General features: G+C 36.7%; 1 protein-coding gene across 1 annotated transcript in view; it reads right to left on the bottom strand.

The window, feature by feature from the left end:
- TTN (titin) overlaps positions 1 to 27,166 on the bottom strand; it is a 328,387-nt gene that overhangs the window by 214,853 nt on the left and 86,368 nt on the right. Inside the window, exons 46-79 of the mRNA XM_044669742.1 lie at positions 22,309 to 23,321; positions 20,448 to 22,233; positions 19,400 to 19,678; positions 16,289 to 16,852; positions 15,489 to 15,770; positions 15,107 to 15,385; positions 14,354 to 14,632; positions 13,977 to 14,255; positions 13,582 to 13,869; positions 13,183 to 13,461; positions 12,808 to 13,089; positions 12,426 to 12,704; positions 12,040 to 12,318; positions 11,658 to 11,936; positions 11,241 to 11,528; positions 10,816 to 11,094; positions 10,326 to 10,607; positions 9,946 to 10,224; positions 9,544 to 9,822; positions 9,152 to 9,430; positions 8,761 to 9,048; positions 8,249 to 8,527; positions 7,725 to 8,006; positions 5,607 to 5,885; positions 5,188 to 5,466; positions 3,956 to 4,234; positions 3,575 to 3,862; positions 3,101 to 3,379; positions 2,708 to 2,986; positions 2,334 to 2,612; positions 1,904 to 2,191; positions 1,498 to 1,785; positions 669 to 950; positions 103 to 381 (exon numbers count right to left, since the gene is read on the bottom strand). Coding sequence (XP_044525677.1) covers positions 103 to 381; positions 669 to 950; positions 1,498 to 1,785; positions 1,904 to 2,191; positions 2,334 to 2,612; positions 2,708 to 2,986; positions 3,101 to 3,379; positions 3,575 to 3,862; positions 3,956 to 4,234; positions 5,188 to 5,466; positions 5,607 to 5,885; positions 7,725 to 8,006; positions 8,249 to 8,527; positions 8,761 to 9,048; positions 9,152 to 9,430; positions 9,544 to 9,822; positions 9,946 to 10,224; positions 10,326 to 10,607; positions 10,816 to 11,094; positions 11,241 to 11,528; positions 11,658 to 11,936; positions 12,040 to 12,318; positions 12,426 to 12,704; positions 12,808 to 13,089; positions 13,183 to 13,461; positions 13,582 to 13,869; positions 13,977 to 14,255; positions 14,354 to 14,632; positions 15,107 to 15,385; positions 15,489 to 15,770; positions 16,289 to 16,852; positions 19,400 to 19,678; positions 20,448 to 22,233; positions 22,309 to 23,321 — 12,081 coding nt within the window. The remainder of the gene's footprint in view (positions 1 to 102; positions 382 to 668; positions 951 to 1,497; positions 1,786 to 1,903; positions 2,192 to 2,333; positions 2,613 to 2,707; positions 2,987 to 3,100; positions 3,380 to 3,574; positions 3,863 to 3,955; positions 4,235 to 5,187; positions 5,467 to 5,606; positions 5,886 to 7,724; positions 8,007 to 8,248; positions 8,528 to 8,760; positions 9,049 to 9,151; positions 9,431 to 9,543; positions 9,823 to 9,945; positions 10,225 to 10,325; positions 10,608 to 10,815; positions 11,095 to 11,240; positions 11,529 to 11,657; positions 11,937 to 12,039; positions 12,319 to 12,425; positions 12,705 to 12,807; positions 13,090 to 13,182; positions 13,462 to 13,581; positions 13,870 to 13,976; positions 14,256 to 14,353; positions 14,633 to 15,106; positions 15,386 to 15,488; positions 15,771 to 16,288; positions 16,853 to 19,399; positions 19,679 to 20,447; positions 22,234 to 22,308; positions 23,322 to 27,166) is intronic.

Genomic DNA, 27,166 nt, shown 5'->3' with positions numbered 1-27,166 from the left:
AATAAAATGACAATGTTAATATAGAGATTAATTAGCAGCAAAAAGAACACAACAAAAATGAATCGCAGGGAATAGCACCTCAATATGGCCAAGAATACCAACCTTTGAACTTGATAGTGCACACACAGGAATCACTTCCCACCTCGTTAGTAGCTTTACAGTGATATTCCCCTGTGTCTGCAGCTTCCAGATTAAAGATATGAAGGCTAGTATCAAAGTTTTTCGAAGTGATTTTGAATTTCTTGCTGCTTCGGACTTGTTTTCTGTCTTTAACCCATACCACTTCGAACGGAGGTGTCCCCGAAATTTCACATTGTAAGACTACATCAGAACCTTTAAGAGCTCCTACTGGAGCAGGTTTTTGGCTGAACACAGGGGGTGCTATCAAGACAAAGAACAGAGGAGAGCAATTAATCATCTTGTTTCCAAAAAACTGAAAAGAATATTTTAAAAATGAAGATAATTAAGAAAGAATTGTGTGACATGATGAACAAATACCAACAACTTGGGTTCTTCCTCTCCCCCCACCCTGCTCCTTTTTTTTTGTTGACTTCGAGACTTCAGCCATGTCTTTGTTAGTAATTTTATTTTTTCTGAATTGATATTACTGCAAGGAGATCAAATTAGAGAGGGAACAAAAATGAAGAGAAGTTTTAGTATCTCCTAACCTTTAACAGTGAGAGCTGTACTGCAACTTGCATCACCAACACCATTATGAGCTTCACAGATATAATCTCCACTATCTTCAGTGCTAGCTTCATTAATAGTGAGGCGTGCCACAGAATCCGCAAAAGACATGTTGTATTTCCAGCTTTCGTGAAGTTCACTGTCATTTCTGAACCACATAACTTTGATTTCTGGGGAGCCACTGATCTTGCATTCCAACTGAATAGACTCTCCTTGCTTCCCAATTTTGGAAGCTTCTAATTTCTTAACAAATTTAGGAGGTTCTAGTAAAGCAAAGGAAAAAAATATCATTTACATTTTGTGAGTTTAAACAGAGAATTTAAAGAGTTCTTGAAGAGACTATTTTCTTGTTAGTAATAAACAGAAAGTGCCAAAATGCTAATAGGGAAAGTAATAATGTCATGTCTAGTATCTTTCCTGATAGCATCATTATTTTCACTACAGAATGAGCTGTCAATTAATATCTTTCTATTCCATATGTAGAGAGGCTGACAAAAAGGACAGATGCACATGTAACCATTAAATCTGACAAAATTTTAGTAGTGATAAAGAATGTTACACAATAGAGGAAAAGAATGAAACATTCAACAAACATGAAGTAAAGAACAATAATCTTTCTAGTATGATTACCAAAACTAAATAGAGGTTTTTTTTTTTAAACCAAATCAAGAGGGAGGAAAATTTTGATTTAGAACATCAACTTAATGGTTGAGAGTCTGAGAGATGCATGCTTTAATAATAATAATAATTTCAAGACTATCTCACAAGGATAACGAATATATATATCACAATACCCTTTAAAACTACTACCTTTTACACTAAGTTGAGCTGAGCACATGTCTTTCCCAACATCATTAGTTGCTTGACAAGTATAATGGCCAGAATCTCCTTTGCCTACTTTAAGGATTCTCAAGTGTGGTGTATTTCCTACACATGTAATTGTATAGTTTCCTCCAGGGCGAATCTCTTTGTTATCCTTCGACCAAGTGATTCTCATTGGTTGAGCGCCGGTGACATGGCACTCAAAATCAGCACTCTCTCCAGCAATGACATCTATCGATACAGGCTTAATGTCAAAGAATGGAGATTTCTTTGGTTCTAAAATATGAAAAGAAAAAGCACAATGCACATTTTTGCTCATCTGACTGGTTCTTCTTTGACATAAGAGGTAAACAATTCATGCTTAGTAAAGAAAAAAAGTTATGTGGAAACTAACCTCTTGCTGTCATCCTAGCACTAGAAGAAGCAGTTCCAAGAGGATTAGAGGCTGAACAAGAGTATTGTCCAGAGTGACTCAAGTCAGTTTGCAAAATTTTGAGAGTTGCTACATTATCTACAAATGATGTCTGCAAATTTTCATCATCTCTTAAAAGTATCCCATCTCTATACCAAGAAACTTGGATAGGTGCTGAGCCATTTAAGCGGCAAGTTAGAGTGACTGGTAACCCAACAGTTTGCTCGATGTCTTTCAGTTGTCTTGCAAAAGAAGGTGGAAGCTGGCGCTCTGTAGGAATGCAACATATTACCATATTAATTAACAACTTAAGATATTAATTAGTAAGCATTTGGGGGTATTATTTGATGGAATATTTCACCAGAAAGACAGAAGATAAAGAAAAGAGGAACTGCTTAAAATAAATTATCACCTTGAATTCTGAAGACTGTTTTAGAAACAGCAGTTCCTATGTTATTTTCTGCTACACAGGCATACTCTCCACTGTCACTGATATTCACTTTGTTAAAAACAAGTGTGGCAACATTATTGGTAAAGTATGTCCTATATTCAGGAGTTGGCCTTAATTTGGTGTCTCCTTTGTACCAAGACACTGTAATTTCTGGTGTCCCAGCAATCTGGCATTGTAAAGAAACTGAATCTCCAACCGCTGCTTCCAGAGGTTCCAGTTCCGTAACAAAATAAGGAGGTTCTAAAGAAGAAATAGTAACAATCAGCAGTGAGGATCAAGAGCCACATTTCTTGGTAGAAGAATGTAAGAGGCCAAGATCAGACATGCCAACGCACCTAATGTAGATACCATAGCTTCACAACTATCCCGTCCAGCCTCATTCACCACTTCACACGAGTACTGCCCGGCATCATCCTTGGTACTGTTGACAATTTCTAAGATGCAAGATTTTTCAGTTGTGATAATGTTGCATTTTTCTGACTGGCTAATAGGAACGCCATTCTTTTTCCAGGTCACTGAAATAGGTAGGGTCCCACTGTATGCGCCCTCTAGGATGATGGATTTTCCTGGTTCTACCCAATGATCACTTAACTTCTTCACAAAGACAGCAGGTTCTAGTGAGTAACAAAATGATCATGGTCAAAAGTCGTCCAGGACTCTAAGCTAGAAAGAGAAACTAAAGCTTCTTGCATTTGCTAAATAGGAAGAGTACAGAAGTTTGAGCAAACCTTTTACAAAGAGGCGAGTTGTACAGGAGGCTTTGCCAGCATCGTTAGAAACTACACAAGTATACTCCCCACTCTGAGATATGTCAACATTGAACAATTCCATTTCTGCTACTGTGTCTTCAAAATAGATATTGCATGAGTCTCCTTTTACAAGTTCTTTGGCACCTCTGAACCAGCCCACCTTGAATGGAGGGGTTCCTCTAATAACACTTGTGAAAGTTACATTTTTGCCTGGTAATACCTCCAAGGGATCAGGTTCCTTTACAAAAGAGGGTGACTCTAAAGAGACATGGAAAATATTAGGGGATAAGTTATAAGTTCCAAATAGAGTATTATAATTCTGAACCCCCAAAGAAGATTGTTACAAAATACATTTGCATGTTTAATATTAAAAGAAAGAGATTTTCTGTGAAAAACACTGATAGCAGAGGAGAAGAAGCATATTTTAAAATAATTTTGCCATCTAACACTGACCTTGGATAGTCAATACTGCCCTGCATTCATCAGATCCAGCTACATTAGCAGCTACACATGTGTAATTGCCCATATCAGATGAATCCAATGAATTCAGCTGCAAGGTGCAGACATTATCTGAAAATGTTGTTTGGTATTTTGCTCCACTAACAATCTTATTTTGTTCTTGAAACCAAGCAACAGAAATAGGTGGAGATCCAGACACTTTGCACTCCAAGATACAAGAAGAGCCCAATATCCCTTTAGTGTCTTTTAGTCTTCTTATAAAAGAGGGAGCAACAATCCGGTCTGTATAAGAAAATGCAAGACATTTATAGCAATTTGAGCCAGAGTTGTGTGTAAAGAAAATTCAAGCATTAGAAGAATGATTGCTCAACTGACCTGAAACATCAACCATAGCTGTGCAGCTGCTTTTTCCAACATTATTTTGAACCTGGAAAGTGTATGTTCCAGTATCTTGCTTTTCTACAGAAAGGATCTTTAGAGTTGATACTTTATTGTAGAAGCTAAACTTGTGTTTTTGGCTGCTGGTCAGCAACTTTCCATCCTTGTACCATTCAACTGAGAGTTCAGGGGTGCCAGCCACTTTACATTCCAAGGTACAGGTTTCTCCTACAGTCACTGTCATTGATCCTGCCTTCTCTACTATGACTGCAGGTTCTGAAATGAAATGTCATTTGCTATTATATGTTACTACAAAATTTAACAATGGCTTTAAAAGATTATAGTCTAGCCTTCTTTAAAAATAACATAAAGTTACTTGGAGACCCTTCTTTAAAATTAATCCATTCTTATTAATAAAACTAGGAGACACATTGTTACTAAGCTAAATGTATTAGTAGATGGCAATTATAGATGAAATCTGTTGATATTTGTCCTAAAACTATTTAGATTGATGCTCACAAACTCAATGTTGATTTGCTCTTAAGTGTTTTCTGAGAAAGAGCCATTTGCTATTATGAATTATTCTGAACTGTAAGAAATGTGCAATGTGAAAAAGTTTTTTTATTGAGTAGAGACAGTTATAGCTATTAGATTCTCAAAATGCTTAAGATGTTTTGTTCTGTCCTACCAAAGGTTGTCAAATTTTAGTTGAAGATTCCTTCCTACCTTATATCTGTGTAATTCATGAAAGAAAAAAATATAATTTCATAAAGTGAAAGAGAAAAAATTTCCTATCATTATTTGGCCCCAGATTCCTGGTTTCTTTAGTTTTAGGTCCAATATTAATGCCTGGAATTTCCAACACTAACTTTACTTCCAATATTTACCTAACTTAAAGTCATTTCCTACCTTAATGAAAGAATCAAATATGGCAAAAATCTCTCATACTCTTTTCTTGTTAAGTGAGAGACAAATAGTATATAATATGCAAATGTCATTCATAATATAATACATAACATGTGTGTAAACACACAACACAAGTGTTGATGGGAGCCTAGAGTTGGAAAAAAACACCTTAAAAGCTCTTTATCTATTGGCTTAAATCCTTCCAAAAGGATAGATAGCTAATTTTTGAAGATTTTTAGGGAAGATGATTTTTGTCAACAACCTGTAGTAATTCATCCCAGGATTCAATACCTTCTTCCTATCAGGTAATTACTTTTACCAACCTAAAACAGTCAGTGTGGCCATGGTCTCTCTCATTCCACCATCGTTTCTGATCTGACAGATGTACTTCCCAGCATGGGCTGGTTCTGTTTTTGCAAACTGTAGAGTTGCAACATTTTCCACATATGTGAGCCTGGTGTTTTCACTTTCTCGAATCACTTCTTTGTCTTTAAGCCATTCAACAGAAATTGGCTGGACACCTTCTATGGTCGCTTGCAACTCAGCAGGCTCACCAACCACAACAGTGAGGCTGTTAAGTTTTGTAACAAATCTGGGAGGTTCTGAAGAAGGAAAGATGAATAAGAGTTGAGAAAAGATAGAAATGCAGTTTTTTTCCAGGATTGGGGGGACATAGGAGAAGGGAGAGAAAAAAATAGAAACTTCATATATTTACTGATATCAGTAAAGCCAATACGCTTACCTTTTAACTTTACAGTACAAATGCAAGTGTCGCTTCCCACCTCATTTTGTGCTTTGCAGTGATATTCACCAATGTCTGAAGTTTCAACATTTAAAATATGGATGCTGGCATGGAAATTTTTAGATGCAATCTTGTATTTTTTGCTACTTCGGAGTTGTCTCTTATCTTTATACCAAACCACCTCAAATGGTGGTGTTCCAGAAAGTTCACATTCAAGGCTAACTTCAGCACCCTTAAGTGTATCTACAAGAGGGGGTGCACTGCTAAAAACAGGTGGTTCTGTAAAAAAAGAATTTCCCATGACTTTAGTTTATTGAATTTCAAAGAATCATTGAATGTTAAAGGTGATATTTTGGAAGTCATCTAATTCAATACTTTCATTTTTAAAGATAAGAGGTTAGGCTCAAAGATGCCACACAAAGAAACTGTTCCTGACAGATCTGAGACCAGAGCCCAGGATTCCTTGCTCTAGGAGCTTCGCTGTGCTCATTTCTGTCATATTTTTTAAAAAAAGAATATAGAAAGGGTGAGGAAAAAGAAGGAAATTATGTGTGTTGATACTCAGTAATGGAAGAAACAGTAAGGACTGAGCTCAGAGCTTGGTGTAAATTGGAATATACTATGTCTCACCTCAAATTTCTAATTTTATAGAAGGAGAATTTAACATGTTACAAAAACTTTAAAAATGATGTTAGCAAAATTATTACTGTTAAAGACTACTGGTTGATCAGCCTCAGGCCTAGAAGGGGCCGTTAGGTGACACAGTGGAGAGAGCATCAGCTCTGAAGTGAGGAAGGCACGTTTCTCAGGTCATATCTGCCCTCAGACACATAAACTTTTGTGTGATGCTGGGTAAGTCACTTAACCTTGCCTGCCTCAGTTTCCTCATCTGTAAAATAAGCTGGAGAAGAAAATGACAAACCATTTCAGTATCTTTGCCAAGAAAACCCCATATGACACAACTGAACAACAACAGATACTGCTAATACTAATAATAAATGAGGATAGGAACTACACTTGTACTTTTACTAGCAGAGCTTTCTTGGCAATTTCTAGTCTTTGAGAGCTGCTTAGAACAGTGGTATCAAACTAAATATAAATGGAGGCCCCCTAAGCCATATATGGGGAATCCTACAAGTCTCATCTTGACTTAAAAAATCATATGTTAACATTATCTGTTTTATTGTATTTTTATTTATTTTGTTAAATATTTTCCAGTTACATAAAAATAAAAACCTTACCTTCTGTCTTAACATCAATCTTAAGCCAAAAAAATAGTAAGAGATAGGGAATTATGGTTACATGACTGGTCCTGGGTTACATGGCCAGTATGTGTCAGAGATGGACAGGACATGAAGCTGGATCTTGGCTTTAAAAATCATCTCTTTATACACTACTCTATTCACTTGAACAATGAATATTGCTAGAAATAGTTAAGTAGGGGGCAGCTGGGTAGCTCGGTGCATTGAGAGCCAAGCCTAGAGATGGGAGGTCCTAGTTTCAAATCTGACCTCAGACACTTCCTAGCTGTGTGACCCTGGGCAAGTCACTTGACCCCCATTACCTACCTATACTACTCTTCTGCCTTGGAGCCAATACTCTGTATTGGCTCCAAGACAGAAGGTAAGGGTTTAAAAATAAAATTAAAAAAAGAAATAGTTAAGTAGATGGACTGTTTCTTGGAATTTCAGGAGTCCCGCCTGTTACTGTAGAAAGATGAATTTTTAACAATTCTTGTATTTTAAGAAATATTATCATGCATGATACTTAATAAAAATGTTTGTCATTAATGACAGTAATGATGACAACAGTGATGGTGCTGACATGACATAGCTCTTCTGGAGGACAAATACTACTTGTCAAAGTGGCAAATTTGTTGTGTTGCATATCTTTAGAAACCAAGTTAGATCAAGAGCAAAACTAATATAAGGAGATATATGCAAAGAACATTTATGAAGGGTTCAATGAGTCCAAAGATCAAACTACAATTCTTCAAAAAAAATAATAAAAAAATGGAACTTGACAAGAGAAGAAATAAACCACTCGCCCCCCCTGCTGCCCCCAAAAGGAAGATAATGTGTTCAGTTAATAAAGAATGTACGAAAAGAGAATGCTAACCTTTTACTATGACCTTTGTACTACAGCTTGTGCTACCAGCAGGATTATGAGCTTCGCATATGAAATCACCACTGTCCTCAGTGCCAAGGTTATTCATCTGTATCACAGCTACTGAGTCAATGAATGACATTGCATATTTTTCACTGGCTGACAATTCATGGTCGTTTCTATACCAAACAACTCTTATTTCAGGAGATCCGCTTAGTTTGCACTCAAGTCGTGTTGAGTCTCCTGCTTTCACTATTCTGGTTGCTTCTAATTTCTTAACAAACTTTGGTGGTTCTATAAGACCAAGGGAAAAAGATGCAAAGGATTAAAGAGGGAGAATCATGTGAGTTTGATTAAACAATACACTGGAAACAGATTAGAAAGGAGCAATATTAAGTTTAAAATTAATATTTGGACTATCCCCAAATTTGGATGCTCATGGAAAATAGTAATGAGAGAGATGCTTAATAGCTGGGTATAGAAAGAACAAGAGACACACGAAGAGAGACAAACAGAAGACAATCTAGTCTGCACACCTGTTATAAGCAACATAGTGGTACAAGAATCGCTACCAACATCGTTGGTAACTTGGCAAGTGTAATGTCCAGTCTTTGAGGCATCCACAGAGTAGAGATTTAAGAAAGCTGTTGAGCCTTCCAGACCAATAAAGCATTTAGGTCCAGAAACAAGTTCAACCTCATCTTTAAACCACTTTATTTTAAACGGTGGTGTTCCTCTTAGTACTGCCTTAAATTCCACTGTTGAATCTGGTACAGCTTGTTGTCTTTCAGGTTTCACTAGGAAGCTTGGTGGCTCTATAGTTTTTAAGAAAAAATACGTTGAATTAAACTCTTAGCAGTGTATTATCACAATTTTAATAAGAAAATAATATTCTAAAGAATGTTAAAATATTAAACTTTCTTAAAGTGAAAGACATGTAAAGAAACAACTTTTAAGAATGATTTTAGCTTCAAAGACAAAAGAAAGAGTGATCTATTTTAAAATCATTCATAAATAAGAATCAAGAAGAGGCAAAGAGTTTGCAAACCTTTCACAGTTAAGATTCCACTACATGCAGCATCTCCTGCTACATTTGCAACTTTGCATGTGTAATTTGCAGTATCTTCTAATTCAAGATTATTAATCTCCAATGAGACAGTGTTCTCATGGCACACAAGTCTGTATTTTGCACTGGCAGTTATTTCTTTTCCATCCTTATACCACTGAGCATTAATTGGGAGTGAGCCAGAGATTTTACACTCCATTTGAATAGAGGAGCCCAGAACTTTATCCATTTTGGTAAGTTTTTTGGTGAATGATGGAGGAATTGTTTCATCTGTCCAAAAGAAAAGTCATGAACATACCCATTAATGAATTGCCTTTCTTTTATGAGGGGCTTTATAGAAATTGGATGAGAAAGTCGAAAAAAGAATACAAACCTAGAACTCTTAAATAGGCTTCACAGCTACTGCTTCCAAAGTCATTTTCAACTTTGAAAGTATACTGACCACTGTCCTGCTTCATTACTGACTGAATCCTGAAACTGGCAATATTGTTTTCAAAACTCATTGTAAAATATCTACTGGGCACGATGGGTCTGCCATCTTTAAGCCATTTCACTCGGAGTTCTGGAGTTCCAGCCACAACACATTCAAGAGTCACTGGGTCTTTTTCAGTTGCATCAACTGATTTGGCCTTCTCTATTATTTGAGCTGGTTCTGTGGTAAGAATCAAAGTGTGATTTAAAATGATTTATTCCAACAGATATAATGTATGCATCTTAAAAGATGCACCTCTATGGAATAATATTGAAAGGGAATTTATCACAAACCTTGCACTAAAAGAAAAGCATAACACTTTTCAACTCCTGACTCGTTCTTGGCTTGACAGCTGTATCTGCCACTGTGACCATTATCCACCATTCTTATCTGCAGTGTGGCCACATTGTTCACAAATGAAATATGCATGTTATCATCTTCATCAATGATCTGGTCATCTTTCAGCCACACCACAGAGAGAGGGGGAGAACCTGCCACTGTGCCCTGAAAAACGGCTGAGCTTTTCAAAACTGTTGTCACATTTTCTATCTTCTTAATGAATGAAGGTGGTTCTGTTGTTAAAGAAGACAGTATGAGAAGAAGAAAAATTATTTGAGTTTCTAGGCATAAATAATCATTAAAGTGTATTACAGAATGGAAAATTTGGGATGCTGCACTTAATTTCTGTCACTAACCTTTCAGACTGACTCTGGTACTGCAAGAGCAACTTCCCCCTTCATTGGATACAATACATTGATATTCACCAGTATCTGAAGGGTCACACTTGGTTATATGGAGACTAAATACTGACATTCGATCAGTCATTATGTATTTTTTGCTGCTTCGAATTTCCTTGTTATTCTTTAGCCAGGTCACTTCAAATGGGGCGGTTCCTGCTACTTCACACTCAAGTTCCACATCTCTATCTTTGACTACTTCCACGGGTTTCAGCTCCCTTATAAATGTGGGAGGTTCTAAAAATTTTAAAGGAAGACAAGATCCAGCTTACTCAAAGGAAAGACTAATACCCAGCTAATGACAAAGCCAAATTGGGCGGTAGATTCTAACCACGAACCTTTCACTTTCAACTCGATGCTGCAACTTGAAGTGCCAGCATCATTCCGGGCCTCACAGACATAGGTTCCACTGTCTTCTATCCTACCACCCGAAATCTGAAAAGTAGCTAAGCCATCAACGAAGGAGATGCCATACTTGTCCATGGCAGTTATTTCATTCCCATCCAAGTACCAAGAGACTTTAATTTGAGGAGTGCCTGTTATTTGGCATTCAAAAGTTGTTGACTGTCCTTTTCGCAATACCAACACAGGACTGGGCTTCTTAATAAATTGAGGAGGTTCTACATATGAACAAAAGATGTTAAGTTTTACATTCCAGGAGATTAAAAAAAAGTACCAGCTAGGCTGATTTATTGAAATACTCCTCCCAACCCCCAATGCCAAGACAGGAATAATTTCACCCCTTACTAGTACCACTCTAACCCACCCCTCTCCATCTCCTGGCCCAGAAAAAAAAGAAAGAAAATAAAGAGACATAAAGATCCAGACCTTTTACAAAAAGAGTTGTTTTACAAGTGACTGTGCCAACATCATTGCTTAGCTGGCAAATGTAAGTTCCAGAATCCACATTTTTGACTGAAAAGAGTTCTAGGATAGTTGAAGTATCATCTTTCCAGACAGACCGAGTGGCTCCTGAATGCAATTCTTTATTATCTTTAAACCACTTTATAGTCAAGGGTGCTGTTCCACCCACAAGAGCTTTCAAATGAACGCGAGAGCTGGGGGCCACATCTTGGGATTGTGGCTTTTCCACAAAGTAAGGGGGCTCTAAGGAGGTGTAAAGAAATAAAAGAGGAGTAAGAAAAGAAAAGACTTGGTTAGGAAGATTTGTTTTAGAATTGAGAAGTGAATTTGAGAATGAAGAAATGAGACAAAATGTTTTTCTCCCTAAATGAAAAACAAAAGCTCCAAACCTTTGACAGTCAGATATCCAGTGCACTGGTTATGGCCTGCTTTATTTGTGGCAGCACAAGTATATGTGCCGCTGTCGGCACCTTCCAGCTGACTGATTTCCAAAAATGCTGTGTTGTCATGGAAGGAGAACTTGTATTTTTCACTAGCAAGTATCTCTTGGTCATCTTTGAACCACTGGATGCTTATAGGGTGGGACCCAGCTACTATACATTCTAAGTCAATGAAAGAACCTTTAATGCTATCCATTTTCTTTAGTTTTTTGGTAAACGAGGGAGGTATGATTAGATCTGTCCAACAAAAAAAAAAAAGAGGAGAGTTAGGACAGTCTAGCACAGACACCTTTTGGAGTTGTGAAAGATAAAGATGGTAGGTAAATGCTTCAATCAACCTCTTCTACCACCAAGAGGAATACAAACCTAAGACATTTATGCTAGCTTTGCAGCTACTTCTCCCAACATCATTTTGAACATCAAAGGTATATTCTCCACTATCTTGCTTTTCTGTAGAAATAATCTTCAGTATGGAGACTGTGTCAGTGACACTGATTTTATATTTGGGGCCTGGAGCTAATTCTTTTCCGTCTTTGAACCATTTGGCTGTTATCTCTTTAGTTCCTGAAAATTTAACCTGTAAGGTTGCTGGGTCACCTTGAGTAACATCTATTGACACAGCCTCATCTGTGATTGTTGCTGGTTCTGGAACAAACACAAGAATAAACATTGATTTATGAATGATTAATGGAGAGAAGCTCAGGCCCAATATCTTTCCAAGCATCAAGGAGAACTGTGCTAAACTAACCTTTCACTGAGAGTAAAGCAGAGCACCTTTGTATGCCTGCATCATTTTTGGCTTCACAGAAATATTTCCCATCATGCTTTACTTCGATGCCACTGATATACAGACTGGCTACATTGTTCTCAAAAGTCATTCTTATATTGTTATCTTCAGTGATCTCATCATTATCTTTTAACCAAGTCACAGTGATTGGCAAAGAGCCTTTAAGAGTACCCTGGAATGCTGCAGTGCCCCCCTGCAGGGAGCTTGTGCTCTCAATCTTCTTGACAAATACTGGAGGTTCTATTAGGAAAAAAAATTCTTAATGAGAACCAGGTCTGAAGCAATCCTGGAAAAACGTAGAATTTGCACTCAGTTCAAGCATGCCTATATTTCTAGGTGCTACTAACCTTTTAAAGTGACCTTAGCACTGCAGGTGCTGCTGCCCACCTCGTTAGTCACCCTACACTGGTATTCACCAACATCAGGGGCGTCAAACTTGAGAACCTGAAGGCTAACCAACTGATCCTGAAGGAACGTTTTATACTTTCTACCACTTCGAAGAGTTGTGTTGTCTTTGAACCAAGTTATCTCAAAAGGAGGAGTTCCTGCTACCTCAGCCAGGAGCATCACATCATATTCTCTCAGAACCTCAATTGGCTGGAACTTCTTGCTAAAGTAAGGTGACTCTAGAGTACAGAGAAAAGATTGCTTTCCGTTAATAAGACTCTGGCACGTGTGCTTCAGGCCAAAACGCTGGTGATGCCCAAGATGAAAGAAACACACACACACCTTTCACTATGATAATGCTACTGCAGTGATCACTTCCGGCTTCGTTTTGAGCCTCGCACATGTATTCTCCACTGTCTTCAGTGGCAATATCTGTAAGTCTGAGCACGGCAGCGGAGTCCCCAAAAGACATTTTGTGTTTGCTACTCTCCTTAATTTCTCTGTCATTGACAAACCACGTTATTTTAATAGGAGGCGTGCCCTTGACTTTGCAGGCTAACTGAGTTGAGTCTCCCATTTTCAACAGCTGGGAGGGCTCTAGTTTTTCCACAAAAGTAGCAGGTTCTGTGAAATGGAGAAAATTATTAAGAACAGAAGAGAAAGAAGTAAAGACACTGCAAAACAGCAGTACAAAGAGTTCAAGAAAACAAGGCAAACCTTTCACAAACAAGTTTGCACTGCATTCCGCTGCTCCTGCCACATTGCTGACTTTACAAGTGTATTTGCCTGAGTCGGATGTTTTTACTGTATATAGTTCCAGGGAACTCTCTAAAGATTCTTTGGTAATATAGCAGCTGCCACCAGAAACCAATTCCTTGTCGCCTTTAAACCATCTGATGGTGAGAGGAGTTGATCCTTTAAAAGTACTCTTCAGGCAGACTGTAGATCCAGGAAGCAAGTCCCTTGACCCAGGTTTAATGACAAAGCTGGGAGGTTCTGAAGAAAAGTTATAAGAAATAATTCCAGTGAGTTATGAGCTTTGGTCTAGAAGTGAAGAAGGCTTAATTGTTAAATACTATGTAGTAAGAGAACTAAAAGGGAAATGGTTCCTCCAACCTTGCACAATTAAAGCGCCGCTGCTGTCTTTGCTCCCCACAGAGTTTGTAGCTCGACAAGTAAAGTTCCCTGCGTCACTCATGTCTACTCTGCTGATCTCCAAGGAGGCTGTGCCTTCCACAAAAGCTATTCTGTATCTGTCTGACGAAGCGATTTCTTTGCCATCTTTAAACCAGGATACCCTCATTGGAAGGGACCCAGCAATTTTGCAGTCCAGGCGGCAGTCACCGCTGACAACACTGTCTGTGTTACGCAAGGGTTTGGTAAAGAATGGAGCAATATCGCGATCTGTCCATGGCACAACGAAAGAGAAAAATCAATATGAGAAATGGCTAGATCATTTCTTTCATTCACTGTGTTTAAACATAAGACAAAATGTCCTTAAAAATACCAACCTAATACAGTAAAAGTTGTCTCGCAAGAGCTGCTCCCGACTTCATTTGAAATCTCAAATGTATATTGACCACTATCGTGTAGTTCAGCAGAGTAAAACTTGAGCTGAGCAACATTATTCTTAAAACTGAATCTATATTTTTTACTGGAAACCATGGGTTTTCCATCTTTGTACCATTTAGGCTTAAGTTCTGGAGTGCCGGAAACAGTGTACTCCAGGGTTGCTGGATCTCCTGCAGTCACCTGAATCAATTCTGCTCTCTCAATAATCTTGGCAGGTTCTATGGTGGCATTGAAGAATAGTTATTAGAACAAAGCATTAATGCTTCATTTTAAAGGTAAATAAAAATGCAAAGTTAAAAATGTTCCTGACACTGACCTTTAACAGTTAATTCCCCAACAGATGTCTGACTTCCAGCTTCATTCTCAGCTAGACAAGTATACTTGCCACCAAAACTAATCTGGACATCAGGGATTAGCAAAAGCGCAACACCATTGGAGAAGCTCATTTTGATTTTATCATCTTCTTTAATGATATCTTGTCCTTTCATCCAGGTGACTGAAATAGGTTCTGAACCTCTTACAGCTGCTTGCAAAGTAACTGTTTGCCCTGCCAGGGCAGTAAAATCATCTACTTTCTTTACAAAAGTTGGTGGTTCTAGTTTAAAGAAGAAAAAGAAAGCATAAGAAAAAAAAAACCTCTTCTGCTATTGTACATTTCAATATACATTCTGTGTATATTTTAAGTGGCTTATCTAAGTTGGGTTTATCTGACCCAAACACTGTGTTATGCTATACCATCAGTTAACCAGAGGAACTGATAAATGCTTTAAGAAGAATTACAATTCTACTCTAGGAACAGGAGAAAAGTTAATATAAGAGCGTTGGTCTTTGCAGGAATGGATGATAAATGACTTATTGTGTGTTACCCCTTTGTTTTCAGAAATAAGGATTTATGTTACTGTCTAGATTGAATAATGGAGTTGCTGAGTTTGTTCCCAAGTTGGGGGCCAAACCAAAGATAAAATGCAGTCTTAAGAGAATATTAAAAGAAGAGAACACCCTCATTTGATCCAAATAAGAAAGCTAGTTTGTCGATGGTTTTAAAAGATGTTAGTTTTCAATCACTAACCTTTTAGAACGTGTGTGGCACTGCATCCGCACTTTCCAACCTCATTAGCTACTACACACTCATATTCGCCCACGTCTGCACTATTAAATGAAAAGATCTCCAGAGACACAAGAGACTTCTGAGATAACAACCTGTATTTCTTACTACTTCGAATTTGCTTCTTGTCTTTAAACCAGCTAATTTCAAACGGTCCGGTGCCTGAGATTTCACAGTGAAGAAGGGCATTGGTTCCTCTCACTATCTCTGCCGGCTCAAGAGTTTTGATGAAAGAAGGGGGTTCTACGAAAGCATTAAATAACCAACAAAGAGTTAGTTAACAAGCAATGGATAAAGAAATGGATATTATTCTGAATAATGACAGGCAGTAACTGTGAAGACAAACCTTTGATAACTATTTCAGTACTGCAGCTATCACTGCCAACATCATTAATTGCTTCACATGAGTAGCTTCCACTGTCTTCCACTTTCACATCAGTGATATCAAGCACAGCCTCAGAGTTGGCAAAAGACATTCGGACTGTGTTACTTTCACTAAGTTCTTTGTTATTTTTAAACCAAGTGACCTGGATCACTGGAGAACCTTTGAGTTTGCAGTGGAGGCGTGCTGATTCACCTGGGAGCATTAAATAAGATGGATCCACCTTCTTCACAAAGGATGGTGGCTCTAAATGAAGATTATAAAAAAGAAAAAATAACCCTGAAACATGAACTTAAAAGGAAAAGCAGACAGAAATGGAACAAATGGAAAGAATAGACATGAATATGATCAGAGATGTGTTGCTTCTACCCAGCCATATTCAGTCAATTATAGACTCTTTTCCCAGTTCCCTAACATAAAACTGGTGTTAATCAAAGAATATTTTTTAAAATGAAGAAATTTAACACACACATACATATACACATACACACACACACAACAAACAATCAAAAATTCTAAAAAAAGTGCTGCATTTTTTGGAAGAAAAAACTATAAATGGAGACTCAGAAGAATAAAAACAATTGTACCTTGAGGGATATGGGAGGGAAAGGATTTCCCAAGCCAAAGCAGTTGGCAAGAATGAAATTATTTAATAGCAAAGTTTATTAACTATAGATCTTTACCCCTTGAATGCATTAATTTTTTTCAATTACATTTCTAGCAATGGAACAGCATAGAATTAGATGTGGGGAGCCAAACCTTACCTCGGATAGATACAGTTGCAGAAGATGAGCTGCTTCCAGCCTCATTGGAGGCCGTGCAGACATAATTCCCTGAGTCCTTTAGTTTAGCCAGAGGAATCTCAAGGGATGCTATTTTATCCTCGAAATAGATCTTAAAATCTTTTCCAGCAGGGATTTTTTGCCCATCTTTGCTCCACGTGATTGTCACTTTTCGATCTTCATCGACTTGGCACTCAAGATGCACCTTCTTATTGACAGCAGATTGTACAGATTCTAATTCTTTAATAAAATGTGGCTTATCGATTATGATCAGCTCTGCCTGGCAGATGTCTGCCCCAAACTTGTTAGAGGCCTTGCAAGAGTAGATTCCTCTGTCTTGTGTAGTAAGATTTGAAAGCTCTAAAATGTGCTTGTTATCTGCATCTGAAATCTTGCAGTTAGGTGATGGTGATAAGGCTGTGCCATCTTTCTGCCAAATGGTGTCAATCACAGGAGTCCCTGACACTGTACAAATAAATTTGGTTGCCTTTCCCACAAAAGTGGTAACTGATTTAGGTCTGGATAGAAAGGTTGGAGGAAATGCCTCTGCAAAAGAAATTTTAAAAATCATTATATTCAGTTTGCACTTGTGATTTTGACCCTGTACAGTCCAAGATGGAAAAAAAAGATGGTTTATGTCTTGAGTTAGTCATTACTTAAAAAGAGAACAATGGGGGACCAAAAGGACCACCAAAGAAAATAAATGATTACATTTTTTATAGCAGAAAGTCAGAATAAATGCATGGGTAATAATATCCTACAAATGCACCTTTATGTAGTAATAGTAGCCCAAATCCTAAAGACGTCATTTGAAATGGCAGATGGATCTAAAGTAGCTAACAAGTAAGTTAGTCAACTTTTTTATTTCATGTAATTAAGAAAAGCTAGGCAGAGAAGAAAAGGAATAGCATTAGAATACCAGAATTTAACTAACAGTTTGCTTTTCTAGAAAGAAAGGGATATTATGGATCTTGTAGATCAAAGATATTATGCATGACAGAAGTCACTGCACTCTTTATTCTGTCCCCCATTCTTCCCCCCTTCTCCCCCCACCATGGTCCCTTCCATCCAAATCCTAAGTAAGTGAGCTTCTAAAAGGTCTTTTGAGCTATTTCAGGACTATGGAAATATTTGGTAACAGTACTTTTCCATTTCACTCCCTGCAATAGAAATGTCTTCAGGCAGTACAGAATATCCCCTTCTACTCACAACTCCACTACTCTATGCTACCCTTCTTTATTCTAACATGTCAGGTTGGCCTTATAGGAGGTTTCAGATGTCATTATTCTATTTCATGTGTTGAACCAATTCTAATTAGAGAACTGATTATGTTATAATAAACAATAATACTAAGAATTCAAATCCCATAAGAAAGCTTCTAGGACTTGGTTTCTTGAGTGTTCTGAGTAGCTCTAAGCAAATCTCCTGGAAAGAAGAGCTAGGATGAAGAATAAGTTGAGTGGAATACTGTTTAGTCTTAAAACCTCCATCTCTCAGAGAAAAATTTTTTGCATTTGTCTTGAATATTGGCCTAGTCCTCTAAGAACAGAATCAGGCAAGTTCTGGGTTTTTTTTGTTTGTTAGTTTGTTTTGATTCACAAGCAAGATCACCATCTAGAAGCTAGATAAACCTCACTTTCCAATTTCATCTTCTAATTCACATCCTTTACTTGCTTCCACAATATCCTCTGGAGGAATATAAGATACATTTATTAATTTGATTTTAGTAACTAATGGATTCAAGTGGATGATGGCTTAACAGACTTCTCTAGGCACATTTTAGGACAATGGACAAACCGTGGAGGGAAATGACTTCTCACTACACTTTACTGCTGAAAACCCATAAATAAATAAGACAGGAGCAAGGGAAGGAGGGTGGTAGAGAATGTGTGAAGTTGTTTGGTAGTACTGATTATTAAAATGTTTAAAAAATGTGGTAAGAAACAATAATGGAATTTCTTGGATTTTCCATTGATGATCTAGTTCCATGATCCATGTAAAACTGTTCCAAATGACAATAAACATCAAGTAAAGTAGAATTTTCATTATTTTCTAGTAGAACAAAGCTCTACCAAAATATAATATGGCTCAACCATGACCCAACTGGTGTGAATAATGAATCCCACGAAGTGGTCACATATATACAAGTTTACATCATTTGAATTAATAATGGTGTAAGATATGGTTCTAGTCCAAAAGGAATATACAACTCAAATTTGAATAATGCAATCCTTTAAGAAAATTCATTATTCACACTAATAGAAATTTAGTTTTATCAAATTAAATAGTAAGATCTTAATAATTTTTATGAATTAGTGACAAATGTTGACTAACTTACTTCAAATTATTGTACCAAGCAGGTAATTTAGACACTAGTTTACCAAATAAATAGAGTTGGTCATTAAAAAAAGCAAAAAAGGATAAAAAATTCAGAAGCCATTTTTGTGCTTTTTAACTTCTCTGCAGGATGGCTTTGGTGAACCTTTTGGAGATTGCCTTCCCAAACTGCACCTTCCTGAGCCCCCACCCCCACCCCCATGCATTACCCCAGACAGTGGAGGGAGGAAGTACTCACATTCTGCTGCTGGGCAGAGGGGTGGGGCATGTGAACATTGTCCCCAGGTTTGGTGGAGATAACAAGGGGAGCAGTCCCCTCCAGCACACCCAGGCATGTGAGCCACACCTTTGCAAACATAGCTCTAGGGTCTCTCTTCCTAAGACCAATACTGTCTATTTTGTAATTCATTTAGATTGTCTTTCTATCCTTTACTGTGATCTATAGAAAAAGTGTTTTTTATTTTTCTTCTTTCAGTTGCAAAAAAACCCCAAAAACTGGCATGGTAATTTTTCAATTAGTTTCTGCAACTAATTGTTTTCTTCAAACTTTGGGTTTTTTTCTTGAGTTTTAATAAAAGTCAGTTTCTGGGACTGTACAAAAGGCATGGTTATTTATAGGTCTGTTTATAAAAAGTGCTTTATGTCAATGAACTTATTAACACATTAGAAAGAATACTATTGTAGTACTCTGTCACTGATTAGATTGGCAAGGATGTGAAAAATACAATGATGCACCTACTTATGTGCTGCATTTACCTGTTACAGTTAAGGTCGCTGTACAGCTTACACTACCATATTCATTAGAGGCTTTACAGCTGTATTCTCCACAATCCACAACTTGAGTTCTCAAGATTTCCAGGCTGGACATGTAGTTTGTAGATCTTATTGAACACTTGTCACTCTCGTAGATTTCTCGGCCAGCTTTAAACCACTGGAAGCGAACATTGGGTGCACTTTCGATCTCGCAAGTGAACTTTGCAAGGTGGCCAAGAGCTACCTCCAAAGGTTCAATTCTTCTCTTGATGACTGGGGCAGCTAAAAATGGAAATAGTTTAGTCAGGAAATTTTGCCTTGAGAGTTTTGTTTCTTAATACTGTGGCTGTTAATGAAGTGATGGCCTTAAACTAATCACAAGCAGTACAAGGTGCCTAGGGAAAAAAATGTTCTAACTGAAAATCAATGAAAAAAATGTGTTTGACATACTCAGTGGTGACTCAGCAGTCAGTTAGGAAAACTCAGTAATTACTAGGATGTGATAACATTAGCTAACATGCATAGCATACTATTACTATGAGTTCCTTGCATCACACTGTGTCACAACGCTGAAAAACAAAATGTGAAGGAAAACACTATTTTAAAAGATGATATAGCAAAAATCAAAAGAAAGGAAGGAAAGAAAATGTGATTAAAAAGTACACATGGATAACTAATCATGGTTTTTCAGGCGTAGGGTTGAGATTGTTAATATGTTAATTGATATGCTTTCTCATTATATAAGACTGTCTTTATAGAAGAAGGATAAATGAAGCATTAGAATATTTAAAATAAATAGAGAAAGCAATAAAAGTATTTTTTTTGTTTTGAAAACCAACTGGCCAAACAAAAATGGCAGCAAGTTATTGAAAAGGCACCGAGTGAGGGTAAAGGGAGAATGTTTAAAACCATGATTAGGTCTGTGACTTCATGAATACTCTTAATTAATCTATCATCTTTAGTGGCAGGAAAAGATGATATTCAGTGATGGCTCTAAATCATTTCAATCAAGTGAATATTAGATGTGGGTATTTTAAACTCATAATCCAACCTCTTTTTCTTATTGTGAGTTTTGCAGAAGTTGATATCTTTCCACCTTCATTGAGTGCCTCACAGCTATACTCTCCTTGGTGTAGCTCCTTGTTTACTTTGTTGATCACTAGTGTGTATGTGTCATGATCTTGTAAACACTTGAACTTTTCACCTGAAGATAACAGTTTCCTCTCAAAATACCAGTTTACCACTTTTGAATTGGTAATTTGCACTGTGAAGTGTACAACATCACCTTCTTCTGCAATGGCATCTACTAAATGTCTTTGTATAACTGGGCAATCCTTTCCAGCCAGCCTTTCCTCTAATTTTTGTGTTGCAGTGATGCTATTTTCCATGGTATGATCAACAGAGAGGTCCTCCTTTTCCTCTGCCAATTTTTTTACATCATCTTGCTTTTCAGCGAGAACAGAATCTAATGGCACCTCTCTAGTGACCACTGTGGTCTCCATTTCTTTAACGTGACTTGCCACAAGAAAAGAACTGACTTCTTCCATTGAAATAAGGTTATCAGGCCCTGCTTGTGGTGCAGCAGTTACCTCAACCTGTTGTGCATCTGAGAAAAAATCAAATTCTTCCTGTAAGCTTGTTCTACTAATGGTTAGAGTTCCAGTTTGTTCTGCTACTAGTATGTTTCTCTCTTCACAGATGACTGACCACAAAGCATCCTTAAGTTCTGTTTCCAAGTTAGTCCTTTGACAGTCAATCCCTTCAATGACAACAGTAATTTCTTCTGTAACAGAACTCACTGTGGTTATCAGATAGGTACACATTACTTGTTTAGGCTCTTTGGTGGGTGTTATGGTTTTGACTTCAACCTTATCAATATTTCTGAGCCATTCAGAGAAGACACTAGGCTGTTCACTTGTGATGGCAGCTTGCAGAGCCCTTCGGATCTGAGACTTTATGTCAAGCCTATACTGATCTGGAACAACAGGGGCAAACTGCTCTTCTTTAGAAAGGATGTCACTTGCCTGAACCTCATGCACACTCTGAATTTCTTTAGGTTGCTTTCCGTACTCAGTAATTTGGGTTTCTGACCTTGACCAGTCATCTGCATGCTCTTCTCTGAGTAGTTGCTTCTCCTCTAGTAACAGAGGAAGCCTTATGGACTGTCCTTCCTGAATTCTGACTGCAAAATCTTGAACCACAGTTTCTAAGTGATCTGTACTTTCTGCAACAATATCATGTTCTTTAATGCACACATTTTCTGAAAGAAACTGCGGTTCATGGCTCATGTCAGAGACCACAGTATCAATGCCTTCAAAACTATCTATAAGCCCTTCATCTAGTCTCTGACTCTCAGTTACAGTGGGTAACTGCAGAATAGCTTGTGTCTCTTGATCTTGGACAGTCAGTGTCTTGTCTTGGTCTGCCACAGGGATCATATTTTCCTTTGGGAGAGGTAGTTCTTCAGTCACATTGCTGGAATATAGGCAAGACTGGGGTTCATTTGTAGACTGTAGATAACTCATGTCAGGGGTGGTTGGCATAGTTCTGAGTTGTTCTTCTGTGAATATGCCTTTATCTTCTGTGGTCACAACACCTTGAAACATTTGGCTAGTGCATGATGAGACAGCTTCTGATGGAGACTTTTCTTTGGGGAGGGTTTTATCAAGTTGTCCACTTTGCTGGTGCAGTGTGAGAGAGGGTTTTTTGATAGGGGGAATGCATACTGACTGATCAGCAGAGGGGAGTTCACTGCTATATTGATCTTCTATGATAATGGATTGCAATAAAGCTGGGCTCTTAGGGAGGGCTGCTTGGTCTTCTAATGGTAAATCCATCTTGGATGGAGCTTTTTGCCCCTGTACGATCTGCAAATTAAACAATTCTTTGTCTTCCTGGGTCTCTGAAGTCACTTCAGTGTTTATGGCATGTATGTTCTCATATGAAAATTGCTGTTTTTCTTCAGCGATTAAAGTAGCTTTCAAAATGGTGTCCCTTACAAATAACTCAGTTTCCTGCTCTAAGGTTGTTATATCTAGGCCATACTTAGGGGGTAAATCTGTTTCAGAGAGGCTCAGATCTTCAGGAATTGCTTGTATGGACTTTACTATTATAGGGGAATTGGCTATATCAAGGTCTTCTGAAAGTACAAGAAGTTCTGCAGTAGAAATGGATTCCCCCCATATATTTATGGCTTTACAGACATATATACCACTGTCTTGGCTTTGAGGATCATTTACAATAAATGTCCCAGAACCATCTAGATTATGAATGATAGTAAAATATATGTTGGTAGAAAGCTCTTTATCTTCTTTGAACCACTGAATTGTAGGGGCTGGTTCTCCAAGCACTGTATATTCAAAGATAGCAGGGAGACCTTGAATACACTGAACTGGTTTCAATTTCTTAATGAAGAAAGGAGGACGTGGATTTTTAAGTGGTTCCAAAGTTTTTTCCGCTGTGGATTCTGCTCTCCCATCTATGCAACTTGTCACTTTTGACTTTACCTTTAAATAGGCATTGCATACTGCCTTTCCATAGTCATTGCTGGCAATGCAAGTATAATCTCCTTCATTCTCAAATGTGGTATCTAGAATGATCAAACTGTAATCATTGCCATCAAATACAAATTTGTAGGCAGTAGAAGTTGTTAACTGCATTCCATTGAAGAACCACTGAATTTTAGGTTTTGGCATGCCAATGGCTGTCACAGAAAGTTTGGTTACATCCCCTAAGCTTATTTCAACATCGGACACTTTTTTGGTGAATTCTGGGGCATTCCCCTCCTTTTGCAAATCAAATTTACTTGAATAAATGGAAGATTCAGGTACAAGTTCAAGTGTCTTATCTTTACCAGACAACTGAAGGTCACTGTTGTAAGTTTGGAGGCTTTCTTCCTCAACAGAAAGAACAGAACTAGAATTCTCTGTATGGGGAAAAAATGATTGTTTAAAAAAAAGATACTTCACAATAAAATTAAATTTAGAAGAATATAGAAAAACCAAAATAAAGGATTAAAAACTACAGAAACTGATAGAGACGTGGGTTTTTGTATTACTAGAATTGTTGTAAGGTAATTTTTGAGATTTTTAAATGTTTACTGCATTTTCCACATTAAATTCAGTAATATGAAATTAAATCCTGAAAGTACTAAAGAAATATAGTTTTTGACAAGCCTCTTTTCTAATAATTAAGGGTTCTTACATTTTAAATATGTTTGTGTATGTCGATGGCATATATGTTAGATGATATATGTATATGTATATATGTGATATATATCATTATTTCCAAAACAAAACATGTTGTCACAAAATGCCTTCAAACCAAAGAGTTTCTAAAGTTTACCAATTTAACATATTTAAGTACTTAAAATAGAAGCCTAAACTATATAATTTAAATTACCGAAATGACAGAGCCAGAATTAAAGTATATATGATTTATTCTCCAGATTCTCTATCCTAGGACAGAATTTTTTATCAACCACCATTCTATAAAATGTATATTACTTATTATAAAAAGAGTTCTAAGAGTGTCATGGAATCCATGAAACTCAACTGCATTGGCTAGGCCTCCTAAAATTAACTTTTATCTGTATTATTTTCACTTGGCATATTAATATAATATTTTCCTCATGTCTACATTTACAAAAAAATTTAAATCCACTTGAAGTCACAGACGTCCTCATTCAGTAAAGGAAAAAGGAAATTTTGAAGCATAAAGGAAAGGTCTCTGCAAATAATAACCTCTTACATTGAGATTAATTTTACATACTATTGAGAGGGTACTGGTCTACTACTAGGTGTCATTTGGGATAACTGAGATTGAAAGAAAATTGCCATTTTGGACAGACCTGTTTGTTCTTTATGCTTTTTAGCAGAGATAGATTAAAACCCCATAAAGAAGTGGTAAAATTTGTGACAATTTATGATGGAAAGCTAGAATGTCATTTTCCAGGGATTGAGAAGAAATTGACTCCATTATTGGGCATTTTACTTTCTGTTATGAAAGACAGGACAAAAGAAAGTTATAGAAAAATCAAGTAGATGGAAGGGTCCTTAGAGCTTAGATGAGAAATCTGAGGCCCAGAAGGGTTAATTGACCTTGGCCAAGTTCATATGCTTAGTTAATGGCAGAGCTACATTTTAAACCCAAGTCCTTTGTTGCCAAACCTGGATCTCTTTACATTTATCTGCACTTCCTTCCTATGGGAAAAAATGAACTTGGTTCTGTGTCCCAATTTCAATTTTTTCCTTTCAATTTTACAAGCAGATTAAACATACCTATTTTATTTGACCATTGCCTAAAAAGAAAATGATTTAGTTTCATTGTCAGCATAATGACAGATGCCCTACTTCTATTATTAATTCACCAATAATAAGTTCAAATTTCATTTTAATTTTGAATTACTTGGGCAAGTTACTGGAGTAATGTAATAGTATAGCTAGAAAAACAATATTAATAAAGCTGAAAATAGATTCCTCTTGCTAAAAAAAATCTCTCTGGCTTACCTGAAACTATGTCTGCAAAATTTCAAACATACACAGGCCTAGAGACAGGAGGTCCTAGGTTCAAACCCGGCCTCAGCCACTTCCCAGCTGTATGACCCTGGGCAAGTCACTTGACCCCCATTGCCCACCCTTACCAATCTTCCACCTATGAGACAATATACCGAAGTACAAGGGTTTAAAAAAATTTCAAACATACATATAAAGGCTGAGATATTTGGTTCAGATTTCAAAAGTACATTGGCAAAACATCCAAATAAATCAGATTTTGACTGAATGTTTCACTTTTAGTCCAAATGTTGGGCACCATCTTTTGTACTTTTCTCATACATAAAGCTAAACTGCTTTGGATACCTACTAATAAATCCTGCTAACAGTTTGGATAACTGTGACCTATGATCATTAAAAAAACCTTTTTAATAGCCTAAATTTCATTTGATATTATTATGAAGTCCAAACCACTATTTTCAAAAGGAAACATGCCACCACAAAATACCTTAAAACCAAATTTGTTAAAAATTGAGTATTCACAGAAATTCTTTTGGAGTTGCTAAGGAAGTCAATAGCTTTTAAAAATATCTTCACAATGGATTAGAGTATTTCTAGGTGACAATGTGAGAAAATATTTTCCCATGGCAAGTTGACTTATACAAAGGAAGAAATATATTGTCTGATCCACTCTTTGTCCCCTTGCAGTTCAATCCTGAAAGACAGTGTACACAACTTTGTCTCATTTTAACTATGATGATTGGCACAAGATTTATCCAACAAGGTTTTTTACTGGGTGAGAGAAGATAATATTGTTAGGAAAATGAAAGAGCCAGAAAAGAGAAAAATATGAACATAATATTTGAAAGTATTTTATTTGGTGAGGAAAACCTATACAGCAATACTTGAAACATAATACAAAATAGTGAAATGGTATAATTTTTAAAAAATTGTACCCTGATTTAGAGAACGAGAGAGGCAGAACATTTAGTATTGAATTATTCTGCGTCCTCTTTTGAAAGTAGCCCTCAACATCCATTCTGGAAGACAAAGCAATCTTGTATTATTATTCTATTGTGACTTCATTAACCAGTTGTTCTTGGATCATATATACAAGATAGACTATACTTATGCTTGGTTTCCTTCTGCAGGACTATGGTAGTGATTTAACAAGGTACAGGAAGTATATTTGCTTTAAAAGATAAGATTCTAGTATTTACTAAATATAAGAACACTGGCCAAAGTCATAGGCAGTATATGGAATAGACCCACTTGTTGATTATTTTAATCAAGGAGTCCTAAAAGTGCCTTTTAATTTAACATATTTATGGTGACCATTTTAGTGTTATCTTTGATCTACAATAAATGAGTTATCTAAGGTTTCCTCATCACACTCACCAAATGCCACAATAGGGAATGAACATGGATATACAGTATGATACTATTCCTACTTACCACAATGTTGAATCAGAGAATCTTATTTTTTCTCTCATTTTTCAACTTTTAAAGAAATAAAAAATGACATATGACCCATGGACAAGGTTATCAAATTAAATGCACTAGAATTGTTAATAGAGCTCCATGTTCAAACTTTTTATGGCCAATAATAATGAAATAAAAGGTTGATTTTTTTTAAGTTCACCAGCGAAGTTTATGATGGTTTGATACAATGAACTCTCTTTTTACAGTCATAAAGCATGTCTAATGTTTTGTGGGCTTGATAAATAATGAATCATTGAATATACATAAAGTGCCATGCAAACTTTAAAACACTATGTGAAATGTCATGTATTATTAACAAGGCACTGGGGTTGTTTTTTTTTTAAATTAAAGAAATTGATTTTAATATACTATACTATGAGGATGCCAGGGTCAAACAACCCTTAGTTCAGTTTAATTTTTTCATTATGACCTCTATTATTTGATGGATTTTAATTTTAAGAGCTTGAGAGGTATTAATGATAGAAAAAGTCCATTGTAAAAAAAAAAGAATCAAAGGAAGCATAGGACCCCTACAGACAAAAGAGATATTGAATATATGCATTATTTGAGATTAAAATTTAAATTATCACGCTAAAATACATTTGTTTAATATTTAAATAATTCAGGTAATATATAATTTTGAAAGAGCCTAACTGTTACATAACAAGATATCAATAATTCAACAGATTATGGTTATGCTTAATCAGGATCCATATTTCTATTACTGTATTCCACCTCATTCCTTCATTGACTGCTACAAAACTAAAATTATTTCTCAATTCCTATTTGTCTTGCT

Source organism: Gracilinanus agilis, chromosome 3 (assembly GCF_016433145.1).
Source record: "Gracilinanus agilis isolate LMUSP501 chromosome 3, AgileGrace, whole genome shotgun sequence".
NCBI lineage: Eukaryota > Metazoa > Chordata > Mammalia > Didelphimorphia > Didelphidae > Gracilinanus > Gracilinanus agilis.
This window is presented reverse-complemented; position numbering and strand designations above follow the sequence as displayed.